Source organism: Tursiops truncatus, chromosome 16 (assembly GCF_011762595.2).
Source record: "Tursiops truncatus isolate mTurTru1 chromosome 16, mTurTru1.mat.Y, whole genome shotgun sequence".
Taxonomy (NCBI): Eukaryota; Metazoa; Chordata; class Mammalia; order Artiodactyla; family Delphinidae; genus Tursiops; species Tursiops truncatus.
In genome coordinates, this window is record NC_047049.1 from 18,906,419 (window position 1) to 18,921,847 (window position 15,429).

General features: G+C 45.8%; 1 protein-coding gene and 1 long non-coding RNA gene across 2 annotated transcripts in view; one reads left to right on the plus strand and one right to left on the minus strand.

Annotated features, from left to right (window-relative positions):
- The window catches only part of RBM20 (RNA binding motif protein 20), a 216,860-nt gene that overhangs the window by 59,289 nt on the left and 142,142 nt on the right, over positions 1–15,429 (minus strand). The window contains exon 2 of the mRNA XM_073793974.1: positions 577–1,663. Within this exon, the coding sequence (XP_073650075.1) occupies positions 577–1,663 (1,087 nt within the window). The remainder of the gene's footprint in view (positions 1–576; positions 1,664–15,429) is intronic.
- On the plus strand, positions 10,535–13,324 carry LOC141276735 (uncharacterized). The gene is made up of 2 exons (XR_012326724.1): positions 10,535–10,687; positions 12,764–13,324. It is a non-coding gene; the product is annotated as an uncharacterized lncRNA (long non-coding RNA).

The following is a 15,429-nucleotide window of genomic DNA, read 5'->3' on the forward strand; positions in this document are numbered from 1 at the left end:
TTACTGCGTCATCAATACATCTTGGGGGAAAATTTATACTACCATGGACTTTTGTTTGCAGGGGCCCAAAGCACTTTACAACCACTGAAAAGGTGTAATAAGGCTCTACCTCCATTTTGCAGATGCAGAAGCTGAGGCCTCTATAACAATTTGTCTAGGTCCCACCTGAGAATTACTCCCTTGCCCAACTCAAAATTCTGCTAACACTTTCCCCCTTTTGTACCCAGTACAGTATACGTTCTCAAGGAATGTAGGCAAGGAGGCAGAGGCTAATTCCTGAGTCTCTTTTCCATAACCCAAGTGGGGTCACTTGGTGCTCCACTCACCCTCATCTCTCACCTATAACCATGGGTAAGAATCTCTTATTTGCCTTAAAGCAAGGGACTGGCCCTGATACATTTCTGAAATTCCTTCTGGTTCTAATACCTAGGCTTTTCGTCAAGGGTACCGATGGCAAAATTCTGTTACCCAGTCCCCAAATGTCACAGTTCCTTGCCCGTGAGCAGCAGGAGTTGGGCTGTGGTGGAGAGCCCACAAGGCTCCGCTGTGGCTCCCAGCCGGTCCTGGATGACTCACCTTCAAATCAAACACCTTCTTGTCGCAGATGCTACAGACGTGGGGCAGGTGGAGGGGGGTCACACCGTGAAAGTCATTCAGCTCGTGCGCCTGCAAGGGCTGCACAGACAGCATCGCCTGCTCCTCCGTGGCCCGCCGCCAGGCTCCGCTGAAACCCTGTTTGCTGTTGTTGAGCCGACCCCCAAAGGAAGGAGGGGTCCTGTCTGGGGTGGGCTCCTCGGGGTCATACAGCTCATAGGGCTGGCTGGGGGCTGGAGGCCACAGGTTGGGGACTGCTCTAAGGTCGGGCTTGCTTTGGCCAGAGAATCCATGGGGGCTCTCCCACTGGCTGTTCGGACCCTGCAGCAGCGGACCTACCTCGCCTTTCAAGCCCCCGGCCGGCTCAGCCGCAAATCCACCTGCCACCTGTGACCCTTGGGCGTTGGGTCCGTAGAAGTCCGTGGGAAAGGCGGCTTGGCCATCTTGCCCTGAGTGGCTGTAGTGCCCTTCATAGGTCACGCCGCCCGAGGTAGAGGCCGAGGCTGGCAGGAAACTGGGCTGACCATCAGTTTCAGAGCCATATGCCTGGCCCGAGTTGGCTTTACCATACTCGTAGAATCCCGCTGCAGCAGGGGTGGGCCCAGTCTTGCCGATGTCCAAGATGACTGCTGGCTGGGCAGGGGTCTGAGGCATGACCCCGCTGAAAGGGTGCATCACAATGGCATTGGGGGGCTGGCTGGGGAGACTCACAGAGGGCCCTGGGCCTCGTGTCTGGCCCTGGGGCGAGAAGGCAATTGCATTAGAGGGAAACCGGGCACTGGGCATGGTTGCTGCGTGTTGGGGCACCCCGGTGTGGCCATGGGGGGAGCTGATCATGGACGGATGCCTCAACTGGTTGAAGAGAGGCTGGGACATGGCCACTTTGGAGAGGACTTGGTTCAGGACGGTGGCGGCCGCGGTGTTGTTGGTGACGGCCGTCTGTGCCAGCTTTAGCCGGTGGAGGGTGAGCTGAGCTTGCAGCTGAGCCAGCTGGAGGCTCGCGGGCGAAGGAAGCAGCGGGTTTGCGTTACTGACCGAGAACGGGGTCTTGTCCAGGAGCTTGGCGGCACTGCAGGGAGACAAAGGCCTAGATGCACAGCTGTTTTCCACCCAGGGGGACAACAGGCTGTTTGTTTGCTCATCCGTGGTCGCCCCTCCCATACAAATAAGACCCTCCCACACAGGCCCCACATGTAATCGAGTCTGCAAAAACCTATACTCATACACATCAATTAAACAATTATTCTAAAACTCCAACAGAAAAATTCTTATATGGTATAATGTTCAATCTCACTGGTAATCAAAGAGATACAAGTAAAACCATTAGAAACAAATATTTGCCTAGCGAAGTAGCAAATATATATATATACACACGTATATATAACTATATAGCCATATATATATCTCACAGCACTCAGTGCTGGTGAGATAAAGCAGAATGGATACGATATCAATGATAGTCTAAACTCGTGCGACTTTGTCCAAAGGTAGTCTGGCGACATGCATTCATTACAGCCATACTCTTTGACCCAATAATTCAATTCTATAAATATAGCCTAAGAAAATGAGCTAAAATGCAGACAAAACTTGATACCCAAAGGTGTTTAATGATACTACATTATTTAAGAGTCCAACGTTGAAAGTTACAAATAACTGATAATAGTAGGGAGGGGAGTTTTAAAGTGAGTAAATTATAACATATTTATAGAATGAAATGTTCAGTAACCATTCACTACTGGTGCGTACATTTCTATTGTATCATGTAATATTTAAGACATTCAAAAAAGTGTTCCCGGGCTTCCCTGGTGGCGCAGTGGTTGGGAGTCCGCCTGCTGATGCGGGGGACACGGGTTCATGCCCTGGTCCGGGAAGATCCCACATGCCGCGGAGCGGCTGGGCCCGTGAGCCATGGCCGCTGAGCCTGTGCGTCCAGAGCCTGTGCTCCGCGACGGGAGGGGCCACGGCAGTGAGAGGCCCGCGTAACGCAAAAAAGCCCAAAACAAACAAAAAAGTGTTCCCATCACCGAGCTTAAGACAGAAAACATGCCACCACACTAAGTCCTCCTTGGGTATCTGCTCTCCCATCCTCATCCCACACTCATCCTTGCCGGTCATAGGCTCCATTTTGAATTTGGTAAGGTCATCGTTTACAAAGGAAAGAAAAATTAGTGACACGAGAAAAATCCATAGACTCTAATGTTAAATGAAAAAAGTAGTCTTCAAAATTGCACACAGAGTGAATCGTGTGTGTATATTTCTGCCTAACACATTTTCATCCTTGTCCTCATTTCACATCCAAAAGCAACAAGAATCATGTGCCCTTCAGTTCACTCTCAAACCCAACTAGCACAGGAAAAAATCAAAAAATTACAAGTGAAGAATCTGAATTTGAGATCACAGGCAGTGGTGGGCTCTCACAAAATCTTATTTCGGGGGTGTTCTGTCTGACACGTGCCTTTCACGTGACCCCTGTTGGTTGGTTACGGTGTTTTCTAGACCAAAAATCAGGACCCGTGGACTGGAAAGGGAACAGACTTTCCCAGAAAATCTGGGACACGTGGTTACCATTGTCATGGCTCTTTTGTAAGACCCTATATTTCCTGGTCTTAAAGTCCCCTTCCGAGGAGTGGGTGCAATCAGGAAATGTGTTCGGGATGTTGATAAACTGGAATTCTCAGGACATTTTAATGGGAAGAATGGGACCGTGCAATTGAGATTGGGATTGCCATGGACAGCCCAGGCTGCACGTTCAGCATGTCTACGGCAGTGTGGGATAGAAACTGCAAAGCTGGGACACTTTAGACAAGGTGTCCACTGTCACATGCTCTGTCCCATACAAGTCTGATGACAATGAAACAAAGGAGAAGGGCCAGAGGTAGGGACAGGCGAGGGAAAAAAGGGAGGTATGTGGCATGTCACTCCTCTCCCACTTTGGGTTGGCGCGTTACATTGGTCCAAGAGAATGAGGGGAGGCAGGTGGGGGAGGCAGGTGAGTGTGAGAGATTCTCACATTTACTGCGACACTGTGTGGCCAGTGCTTTGCCTATGTTATCTCATGGGATCTCGCCATTAGTCCTATGGGCTATGGGTAACCTCACCCCAGTTTTGCAGGGCAAGAACCTAAAGCTCAGAGAGATTACGTGATCTACTTAACGAATACCCATTGTTGGTGAGTACAGACCAGGGAGTCAAACCCCAGCCAGGCTTTGCAAAGAAGAGAAGGGGCACAAGTGGTTAAGTACACAGCTCCTCAGCCCTCCCCGAGGACTTCTTCATGGCCTGCTTCACTGTTTTGCCTGAAGTGAGTTCTCAGAACATTAGGCACACCCACATTCAAATTCAAGTACAAAACACACTTCGCAGCCAGACAAAAACGACTTTGTCTTACTCTTTCTCATTCTATGAGAGATCAAGAATTTGCTGTAAGTCATTAAAGAGACAGGACCTTCACCCAGCCGGCAGCCCTGCTGTGCTCCAAGGACAACACAGGCTGGCTGCGTTTTAAGATACTGGGGGGCTGGTTAAAGGTCGTGACAGACCTTTTCTCCTCTGGGTAGTTGTGCTGGTTGCAGCCAAGCCTTGGTGGCCCCAGTGTGGCCCGGGCACAAACCATGGCAGCAGCAGAGTTGCGAAAGTGCTAACTGTCCACGTAGGCAAGAATATGAAAGGAAAGGGAGGATGCTCTAGAGTCTGGTGATAGGTTTCTACTTGTGTAGTATTAAGTAGCTGAGCTTTGGAGGAGCAATTAAGCTTAACTCAAAACCCTGCCCACACAGTGCCAACCCTTCCTACCAGGGTTGTCCTGCAACGCAGCCTGTCCTTGCTAACAAGGCAATGATGAGGTGCCAACTTGGTTTCCATGAGAGAGTAGGACAAGGTTGGTTCCGTTTTTCCCAGAGAAGTCAACTGTGTTTTCTAAAACTGTGTTCTGGGCTGGAGGGAGCTCTTGCTGGAGTTTCCCCTTTGCCTCTGAAAGGACACGCAAGGAAGAGCCGTCTTTCCAACTAGGAGAGCCAACCTCGCTGGGTATTTGTAGGTCAGCCACGGGAAACGAGTGCTTTTCTGAGGACAGTCCAGGTTACAGAAGTTTACTCATTCACATGCAGCATGAATTAAGAAGACTGGCTAGATTTTCTTCCCAACTTCTGCTTTGCCTAGCAAATTCCTATTGTCCTTAACTTGAATCAACCTTGAATGGAAGTGATTTCACAGGAATCATCAGAGCTAGATAACTTTATGAACCAAAGACCCTTCGATAAAAAAGAAAAGGCACTTTATCCTACTTATAAAAAGCCTTAAAATTCTTAGCCTATCAGCATTAATAACTTAAAATTCAGGTGCATATAACAATCATACTTCTGAGCCAAAAATTGGGGCATGTCTACCCTAAAGGGTAGAACAGAGGTCACCCTCCTGTCTTCCTTGGTTTTTCACTGTCACATCACTGCCTTATATTGAAAATAACTGCTTATGTGCCTCTCTCCCTCCACTAAACGTAAGTAAGCTCCACCAGGGCAGGGAGCACATCTCGGAGATTCTCGCATTTTCCGGGCACACTGCCTCGCACTTGGTGGGTACTTGGTAACCGCCACGAACAGAATGAAGAAGGAAGATAATGGATGCATTATAGGAAGGAGAATCTAAATATATGCAGAAAACAAATGGATTTTGCTGTTGTATACAGCTTACACTTCACTCAGGTACAGAGCCACCGGCCTAGGGAGCTGTCTACAATTCCCCATTCCAAAGCAAGAGTTCCAATACTTTCACTCCCTGTCCAAATCTAGGTTTTGAAATCAAATGGATAATCCCTGTGGTAGGCTGAATAATGAACACCCCCCCACAAAAAAAAAATCTCTACATCCTAATCCCCAGAACCTGTGAATCTTACCTAAAATGGTAAAGGGGACTGTACAGACGTGATTAAATTAAGGATCTGAGATGGAGAGATTATCCTGGATTATCTGAGTTGACCCAATGTAATCACAAGAATCCTTATAAAATAGAGGCAGGGGGATCAGAGTCAGAGAGAGAAGATGTAAGGATGGAAGCAGAGTCAGAGAGGAGAAAAGATGCTATGCTGCTGGCTTGGAAGATAGGGGGAGGGGCCGTGAGCCACGGAAATGCAAGTGGTCTCTAGAAACTGGAAAAGACAAGGAAACAAAATTTCCCCTCGAGCCTCCAGAAGGAACCAGCCTTGCTGACACCCTGACTTTGGCCCCGTGAGACTGATTTCGGACTTCTGATCCCCAGAACTGTAAGAAATTTAAATTTAACTGTAAATTACTAAATTTGTGGTAACATGTTACAGAAGCAATAGGAAATTTATAAAATCCACCAAGAAAATTAGATGCAAAAGAGGCTTCCACTCAGAGAGGCAGCAGTGGGTGTGGGGACATTGGCTGGATCTTTCTGGTATGAACTCTTGCCCCCAGAGATCCTGGGGAGCACAGACCATCTGACCCAGGATCTGAACACCCTCTGGGAACTTAGCCAAGAGCCAGAAAAACCCAGAAGTCTCTTCCTTTTCCGAGTCACATTTCTCTAAGCAGCTGGAGCAATGGCACCCTGGGAGAATTACAGACCCTTAGCGATCAAGTCATCCACCCCTCTCATTAACAAAGAAAGTGACTTGCCCAAAGGCACACAGTTGGGTGGCAGTAAAACCTCAATGAAAACCCAGAGCTTTCAAACCAGCTTCTAGTGCCTGACAGAATAGCCTTGCCTCCAAAAGCCTTAAGTTCCAGAACTATCTATTTCATCACCAAATTATCATCTCCACCCATATTTCCCTGTGGTCCTCCCCTCTGTTCAGTGAGATGCTGACTACCTTCCATATGCAAGGCACTTGCTGAGCCCTGGGGAGGTGCAGAGATACAGGCCCTTTCTGGAACCCCTGTCAGCTCCAGAAGTGAGAGCAGGGATGCCCCCTTGTCTGGGGAACAGGTGGGGGGCAGGGTTCTATGCACCTGCCACATCCTCTCTTCTTCTAGGTCTTGTGCAGCAGCTCTGTTTGCAGTCATATGGTCAAACCTCATCTCTCGGCAGGAGGGAGTGCAGCCCAGTCAGGCACATGACCTGGGCATCCGGCACAGAGCTAGAATACCTACCACACAACCCCACAGAGGGCCGGTCCACATTTGCAAAAGAAACAGCACAGCCGCTCTGATCCATCCAGGCCTCCATGAGGCTCACTTCCCCCAGGGCTGAGGTTTCTTTTCCTTTCCTGAGCCGTTAATTGTAACAAAGAATTCACAGTGCAAAAAAAAAAAGGAATTCACAGCGAGTAATTACATTAAAAACTTTGGTTCCCTGCTCACTTAGAAAGTTGGTTTTTTTGTTTGTTTTTTGGTTTTGTTTTTCAGTTAAAGCAGAATTTCTCTCAAGAGTTTTAGAAATAAAATACAACATAAAGGAGAACGAGTTGCCTTTATAATACTGGGAGATTTAGGAGCTCCAGATGAACACTGTTTCTAATGGTTTAATCCCATAGTGTCAAATGGATGTGTGACATATTGCACCCCCTGGGACAGCCAACATCTGTCTCTAACCCTCACTCTTTGTCCCAAAGCTCTTTCACATTTTATTCTGAGTCCCCAGCAGGATGTCATGATGGATTAGTATTTGGGCACAAGAAGTGAGGCACTGTCCTTCTTCAGTTTGAGTCGGGGTGCTGGAAATTCAGCAAGAGTTTTGTGACATAATCCATCCTGTTCTGAAAGGAAGGGAGGGTACCCATGACACAGACGGGCCGCAGGGCCTCTGCTCTGAAACAGACTCCAGCAAAGGGGCCAACGGGGCTTCACGAGTTTGATTCAGCCCACAGGGACTGAGCATCTATTCTGTGCCAGGCAAAGGTGCTAGAGATGGAAAAAGAGAAATCTTCCCGAAACCACAGGGGAGACAGGTCAACACAGAGAGGATGAATGTTCCGAGGTAAGCACAAAACAGTAAGGTACACCAGGAAGTGGTTCAAGCCTCAGACATTTCACAGAAATGTAACAAGTGAAAGAAAAGGCCAACTCAAGGGCCTTCCCTGAACTCTGAACAAAAACTTGCAAACATTCTGGGTTTATTAATCAACGTACAGATGCAAAGATGCATCAGCTGTTGGTGAAAGGCAGCAATAGGGTGAGTTGTGGTCAGAGACCAGGCTTCCGTCTGCCTGTTACTGGTTGTATGATGAGGGAAAGTCGCTTAATTTTTCCAACTCTCAGAATTTTCTCATCTATGCAAGAAGAATAGTAATGCCCACCCAATGTGACCCAGTCCTGGACAGTCAGAGCCCCTGGCCACAGTGACTGGCTCAGGAATGGACACTCCTGGATACTGCTGGAGCTGTCAAGAGAGGGACACTTGTCTTCTTGTCAGGCCACGGCCAGGTTGCTCAACTGGCAGAATTTAAGCCACCACTTAAGGATGCCTGAGAATAAAGCCCACCCAAAGACACTGGCCTGGAGACAGGGGCACAGGCCACTCCTAAATGTCTGCATAGGGATGCCTCATGCCGGCTTCCCCTGGATCTGCTTGGACTTTTCTTTCCATGAGCCAATGCATTTCCTTTATGTGCTTAATAAAAATAACAATGTAAAAAGAAAGCCAACCTCCTTGAACCACCTGCATGGAATTCAGACGGTTCCCTCCATGGCCTCACGTTGACTCAAGAGCTCCCTGTCACGCCCCAGCTCCTTCTGCAGAGCAGAATGACCATACGGACCCAGCGGCTGGAGGCGAGGGGTTACTCAGGGGACGCTCGGGCAGGTACTTTGGTGTATCTGCTGACCAGAGAGACCTGCTTCCTGGAGGTTCAGGAAACAGAACGCTCCTCCATCCTCCGTGGACTAAGGGCCCCGCACCGTGGTCACGAGGCCACGTATGAATAGGGTGCCAGGGGAGAGGCCCCGCAAGGGTGTGGGCTGCAGGACTTTCTACAGGTTTGGAGAGCCGGCTCTGGCCACACAGGTGCTCCCGTGCGAGGGGACATAATGCCTCGGCCCTCACCTGGGAGCAGTTTCTAAGCCATGCCTTTCATTCCTCAGCACCTAACAAGCCATTTTTTGTTGTACTAAGAACTGGCTTTATTATGCAAGGCATTCATTTATCCCCCAGGAGGAAAAGTTCTTTATTACAGATATGATGGTTCTCTGGTCTTCTTTCACTTGGAGGAGAGGTAAGTGTACATATTGGGCTGTGGGCTGCCCTGTACAAACCAGGGTGGGAAATCAGGCATCCTGGGTTCCAGTCGTAACTCAGCGCTTGTCAACTGAGTCACAGTGGACAACAGACCTTACCTCCCTGAGCCTCAGCGTCCTCAACTATGAAAAGAGAAGTCACAGTCTTTCCTCATTTACATTATGAGGGTTGATGCGGGATACACTAAGGAGTTGTCAGAACGTTCTGGAAACTGTGCCGTACAGACGTAAGGACGTGGCATTGGCCGAAGATTACTGGAAAGAGAACATCTTCTGTGTGATCACAGCACACTCTTCCCTTTCAGAAAACATTCCTCTACAGAGGAAGTGATATTTGTCACTCACGTCCTCGGAGATAATCTCATTGCCACTAGGATTCAGAGTAGAAAGAGGTAAAATCGATTCAGCCATATTAATGGAATACCAAGCATACCGATGTGATTGAGCTCTGCATCACACATGGGGGGCGGGGATGGGAAGGGGCATTGCCCAGAGGCTAAGGGCACAGGTTTCAGAGTTTGTATCAACCTGGGTATGAATTCTAGTTTGCCACGTATCAGCTGGTGACTGTGGGCAAATACTTATTCTCTCTCAGCCTCAGTCCTCATTATTAAAGCAAAGATGGTTATATCTGAGCTGTAACCTAAGCTATAGGTTTGTTCTGAGAGTTAAATGACAGGGTAGGCATAAACTGTTCCACACAGCTCCTACACACAGTAATCAGTCGCTAAACCAATGCAGCAGCGAGCGGCACAACTACTAGACTTCTTACCACTGTCATTACCATTACTATTACTACCATCACCGTCATTGTAGTCATCATCAGGGCAAAGGGCAGGTGAGCTCTGCCAAGGCAGAGTGACAAATCTTCCTCAAAGACAGACAGAGATGGATGACAGAGAATACAAAGAGATGTAAACACAGAGAGAAAGGAAGTAAAAAAAAAATAGAGTGGACATGTGCTGGGAGAGGAGAGAGCAGGAGTGCGGACTGGCACTTGGGGGGACACAGAGCGTTACCACAGCTGCTTGGTGAACTGGATAAGGAGTCAACAGTAGATCTGAAGGCCATGCAATAACGCAAGGACGCAGCTGAAGTTCAGTGGTATGAATGTGTGTGGACTCACAGCAAGCTCTGCCCTGATAACGTTTGGCCATCCAGAAGCAGAAGCCAAGAACCGCAGCTCAGAGCATGGTGGCACCTACCCCAATGGGACCGGTCACATTTTCAGTAAGCACCATAACTTCCAAGATACACAATCAGGAATTTAAATTTACTTCCAGTTCAACACAGTCCCAATGAATATGCCATTTCTTCTCACATGGTAAGATACAAATACCATCCGGGTGAGAGAGCTCATGACCAGACAAGAGAAGGTTTTCCAGGTTTGTTCACACTTTACGGAGCAACCAAATCAAATCAAGTGCACTGGTCAGGGTCAGGGTCAGGGTCAGGCTCAGGGTCAGGCCTTTGCTGGGTCCTGCCCTTCCACTGCCTCCTGGGAGCTGAACCTCAAATCATAAATTCTCAACTCGCTGTAACACTCTTAGAAGCTAGGTCAGGATATGAACCACAGGGAACAGCCCTAAGTGTCAGGTTACAAAGATGACGATGATGATACCACAGTAATATTGGGGCTGAAGTTTACCCTGTAGCTAATTATCACAAGTGTTAAGAGCAAGAAGAGATCTCAGAGACTAGTTTAACACACTCATTCTACAGAGGAAAAAAGGGAAGCCCAAAGGACTTGCCATAACATGTGAATCAACCAAAGGACTTGCCATAACATGTGAATCACACAGCGACACAGAGGAGAGCTGGGACTGGAAGCCAGCGCTCATCCTCGTTCCTCGGGGCTCATGCAGGCACTAGGGTGTACCGTCCCCATCAGCATGCAACAGGTGAGTCTTCTTTCTGGGAGAAGAGTGAGATCACACACGTTTTTGACAGTGCTGTCTTCCTGGTAACAAGAGAGCTCCTGGATTATCACTTGAGAGGCCTCTGTGACTAATTTTGAGATGACTGGGTTCATGCTGGCATTATCCCATGTTTGGGTTTTAGCCTGACATTATCATATGATGATTCATATCACCATGACACCTCTTGGAATGATTCATAACAGCAATGATAATCCTATCATCTCTCTTTTGTTTCATATTTTTTAGTTGGAGTCTTAGTGTTTTCACCTCATTGGCTATCTGACCTCTAGGACAACCATATGGGTAGGTAAATCAAATATGACCATTTCCAGTTTATATTAAGAAGACTGAGTGAGACCAAGAAAGGTCAGAAGAATCACCAAAGGGCATCCAGGGACTAGGCTGGGACTTGAATGAGGGTCTCTTTACCGTAAGGCCAGTTTTCTATCCTCGGTTTCCACATTCATGAAAGGGAGCTTCTAAAACCACATTCCTGTACCTACTTCCTTGGGTGCAGTTTTTTTGCCTGGGGGGGAGTTGTTTGTTTAAAGGTACTAAATATAAAGCTATTTCCTTTATTTTGTGTTTTTTTCTCCCAATTTATCATTTTCCAGCTTTATGAGTATATAATTAACATATAACATTGTACAAGTTTAAGGTACACATGTAATGATTTGATACATGTATATACTGCAAAATGATCACCACAGTAAGTTTAGCTAACACATCTAGGATGTGACGTTAAATAACACATTTGATACCAGATCACCAGCCTTTTGGTCCATTGCACTCTGTACCACTTCAATCAGTCAGAATAAGATTCTAGGAACCTGTGGGACGTGCAGTCACAAAGGGGCAGCTAGTGATTTTATAACTGACAAGAGAGGGCCTGCCTTTCCTGCCGGAGTTATTAGAAGTGCTCAAAGTGTGCAAAAGAGACCTGATAATGCAGCAACTGCAGAGAAAAGAATACACATCCTGCTAGTGTCATAACAGGAAAAGACTTAAAGCAGAGAGAATTAACGTCAACTTAACCACCAAGAGCCAGATATTAGCTTTGTTTTTTCTTTTCCTTCCTTCTGTACCAATTTTCTTTCTTTAAAATATCCTTTATTTTATAAAACGATGGTATTGTAGGTGGTAATTTATTTTTCATATTCATATTTGTTTTGTTTTGAATTATAAAACTACAAAAATCTAAACAATATAACCAATACTTACTAATTAATTGCTCATCACTCCAAATTAACAAATGCTACCATTATGGGCATTTTGGGCCCAGATGTTTTTTATCAAAAAAATAAAATTATACAGATAAAGCTGATATCCTACTTTGAGACACTGCCTAATTCCACCTTCATCTCACCAATAACATCTACATATGTGTGTATATCTATTTATCTATATAGCTGTCAGTTTACCCATCTATATATAGAAAAATTATAAAAGTAAGAGACTTTTTCTGTACCTGCATGAGCTCATAAAACAGCATGTAAGACTGGTTTCAGCATTTCCCTTAAAGAAACAAATGCATATTCTTCCAAGTTTCTTTTCACACACTGAAGATTGAAAGCAGTGTGGTGGAGTGAAGAAATTGGCGAGCTAGAACTCGGAAGACCCAGGCCAGGTCCCACAGCCGCCATTTACTCCCAGTGGGATTACATGTCAGTCAACTTCCCTTTTTGTGTAACATGAGAAAGCTGGATGAAAGGATCTCCAAGGCCTCTTCCACCTTTGAAATCTGATGACTCTAAAGTTTAACTTCCTCGTCTGTCAAACGGAGATAATAATGTCCACCCTGCTAGCTGTTACAAAGATCAAACATGATGTACAGGTGTTCTGCAAAGCACAGTGATGATAATAATAGCAGTTGAATAATACTGAATTATTATTATTATCATTACTTACAAATTGAACTATTTTTAAGCTCCTGGGAATGCTTTTAAAGAAACTATTGTTATACTATAATTGTTATATATATCTTGGTTCAGATAGATGTGCTGCAGTCCAGCCAGCATGAAATAATTTAATTTCTTCTAACCCTCCTTTCTTGGGCAGGCAGTTCTACACAAGGAGAGGCTCTCAACTCTGTCCGTGAAGACTAAGTGAATGAAATACTAAAAGCGCCTCGCCATAAGACGCTCTCCTCTACGAAGCATGCCACAGACAGAACCAGCTTTCACAGTAAAATGCAGCTCAGAGCCATTCGGGACTGGAGTTGGTTTGCCTGAGACACAATTCTTCAGGAAATTCATGCAGAATTTCACTCATTTTGTGCAGGCTGAAATCAAGGCGGGTGATTTCACTTCCAGGGGTTAGGAGAGATCTGTTTTCTCAGTGACATAAGATACGGTGACCTCTCAACCCACAAACTTTTCCAGGGAACATCAGGGTCTTTGGGGATGGAAAAAGAAGCTGTTTTTTTTAAGAAGCTGTTTGAAATGTATATTTAAGGGAATTCCCTGGCGGTCCAGTGTATAGGACTTGGTGCTTTCACTGCAGCACTTTCACTGCTGTGGTTCAAGTGCAATCCCTGATTGGGAACTAAGACCCTGCAAGCCGTGGGCGTGGCCAAAAAAAAAAGTTGAAATGTATATTTTTAAACTGCTATATAAGTTCTCTATGAAGCCAAATGTTAATGTTTATACAAGCAAATGAAATAATTCGGGGTTTATAGGCCACTCCAGCCCCAGGGAAGAACAATGGGCACACGAACACCTTTGCAATATACTGCTCCCTGCAGCTGGACAACCTCCCCGCTACTCTCCCTCACCTGGGTAACTACCATCCTTCAACACGCAGCTTAGATGGCACCTCCTCCAGGCAGCCTCCTCTGACTCCTGCCCCCATCCAGTGTGTGCTCGTGCCCCTTCGGTGAGCCCCCACAATGCCCCGCCGTTCTGCTAAGCCTCAGTTACACTCTAACCCCTACCACCCTCGCTACTAATTGTCTACTCCATCACGCATCTGATGTCCTCACACCCAACGGTCATTTTGAAGGCAGAAACTACATGGCCATTTCACGTCACAGTGCCTGGTACACAGTACGTGTGTGGAGCCAATAAACACATCTATACATGTACACACCTGCTCCGTATGTGTGTGTGTGTGCAGAGATAATAGCTGTGTATCACATTCTCAATTTGTTTCCCTAGCTAAATGTGCCACGTGTACGCGGCTAAAAGGCTTTGAAGATGAAGCTCCGTGGAGAATGTAGATTAGACTCTGTCTTTGAACACTGTCAAAATTATGTAAATACCACCACCACATCAAGGATAAAATTCTAAAATATTCAACAAACAGACTTGTTGCCACATTTTTCCTTTTAACTAAGTCTGAAGAAAATGCAATTTCAGTGTGTGATCTGAGGAGATATGTGCCTAATCTACATGATTCTGAAATGAAACACATGTTCCAGGAATGGTCCCTATGTTTTCTAAACTTTATTTTCAGTAGTTTATACCACTGAGATTTTTCTGGTAAATGTACAAGGATGATTATAAAACTCAAGCCAATTTTAAATCAAAATAAAAATTTAGATTAATTTTAAAGAATTTAAGTTCTCGCTCAGTAAAGCTGGTCTTTTCCTAGAGTTGCCTGATTATTACCTGGACATATTAATCAATGTGATTTAAGCCAAATACTAGGAGTCCACATGAAACTGAAGAGGCAGTGTGGGGTATTTGGGGAGGAGGCCAGGAGAGACACTACTTTGGTTGTTAAGTAGACCCCCTTCTTAGACAGGCTCTGTCACCAATAATCGTACATCTTATTGCAGTCAGTTTACCCTGCAGACCTTAGTTTTCTCATCTGTGAAATGGGAGGATCAGATGAGATAACATTTAAGGTTCCTTTATGCCTTGTGATTTCAGGATGGTGGGTGTTTTTCTAAAGCTGTTATTTATGGACACATGGAAAAGCAAGGATGATCTGGCCACAGTGTAGAGACAGGTTTCAGCCCGAGAGATCTGAGTTTCTAGTCTCTGTTGCTCCTCTAGTCCTGGATGACTTCAGAGGCACTTAATCTCCACTTCGATCTGACTGTGAAATAACAAGGTGAAACCAGAACAGTGATTTTCGAGTGTTGAAAATCAGAACATCAGGAAAATCAGGGGCATCAGGAAAGTTTCAAAACACAGATGCTGAGCTCACCCCAGTCTCTATCTTAGGAGGTCTGGGTTGGGACCTGAGAATTTGCATTTCTAACAAGTCCAGGTGCTTCTGATGCTGCACTTTGAGAACCACTGAACTAGATGATCTTGAACCAGTCTTCCAACTCTAAGAATCTATGGTGAGTTATAAGGAATTTAGTAACAGCTGTATTTTTTAGGAGCCGCCTCTATCTACTAGTTGTGCAGTACCCCAGGAAGGAGCTTCCTTTTCCATGCAAAGGAAAAATGTGATTATTCTTATACCTATCTTCCTTTAAGAGACTCAGCCCACATGTTCAACAACATTTGGCCTCCTGGAATCAAAACACTCAAGGTTCACAAACCTCAGGTAATTTAGTTGGTAGACTGATTGGCTCAGTGTCATGTTATCTTTGTTGAACAGGAAGAAAACATGCCTCCATTTACACTGAGTTCACTAACACAGAGAACAGAAGAATCAGACTGCAGAATGTCAAAAGTTCTTTAGTCAAAAGCAACATCATCATGAGAAAGTCCACCTTCCAACTCACCCTAGGCTTAAAAAAAAAAAAAGTCTTTGATAAAATCATCTAT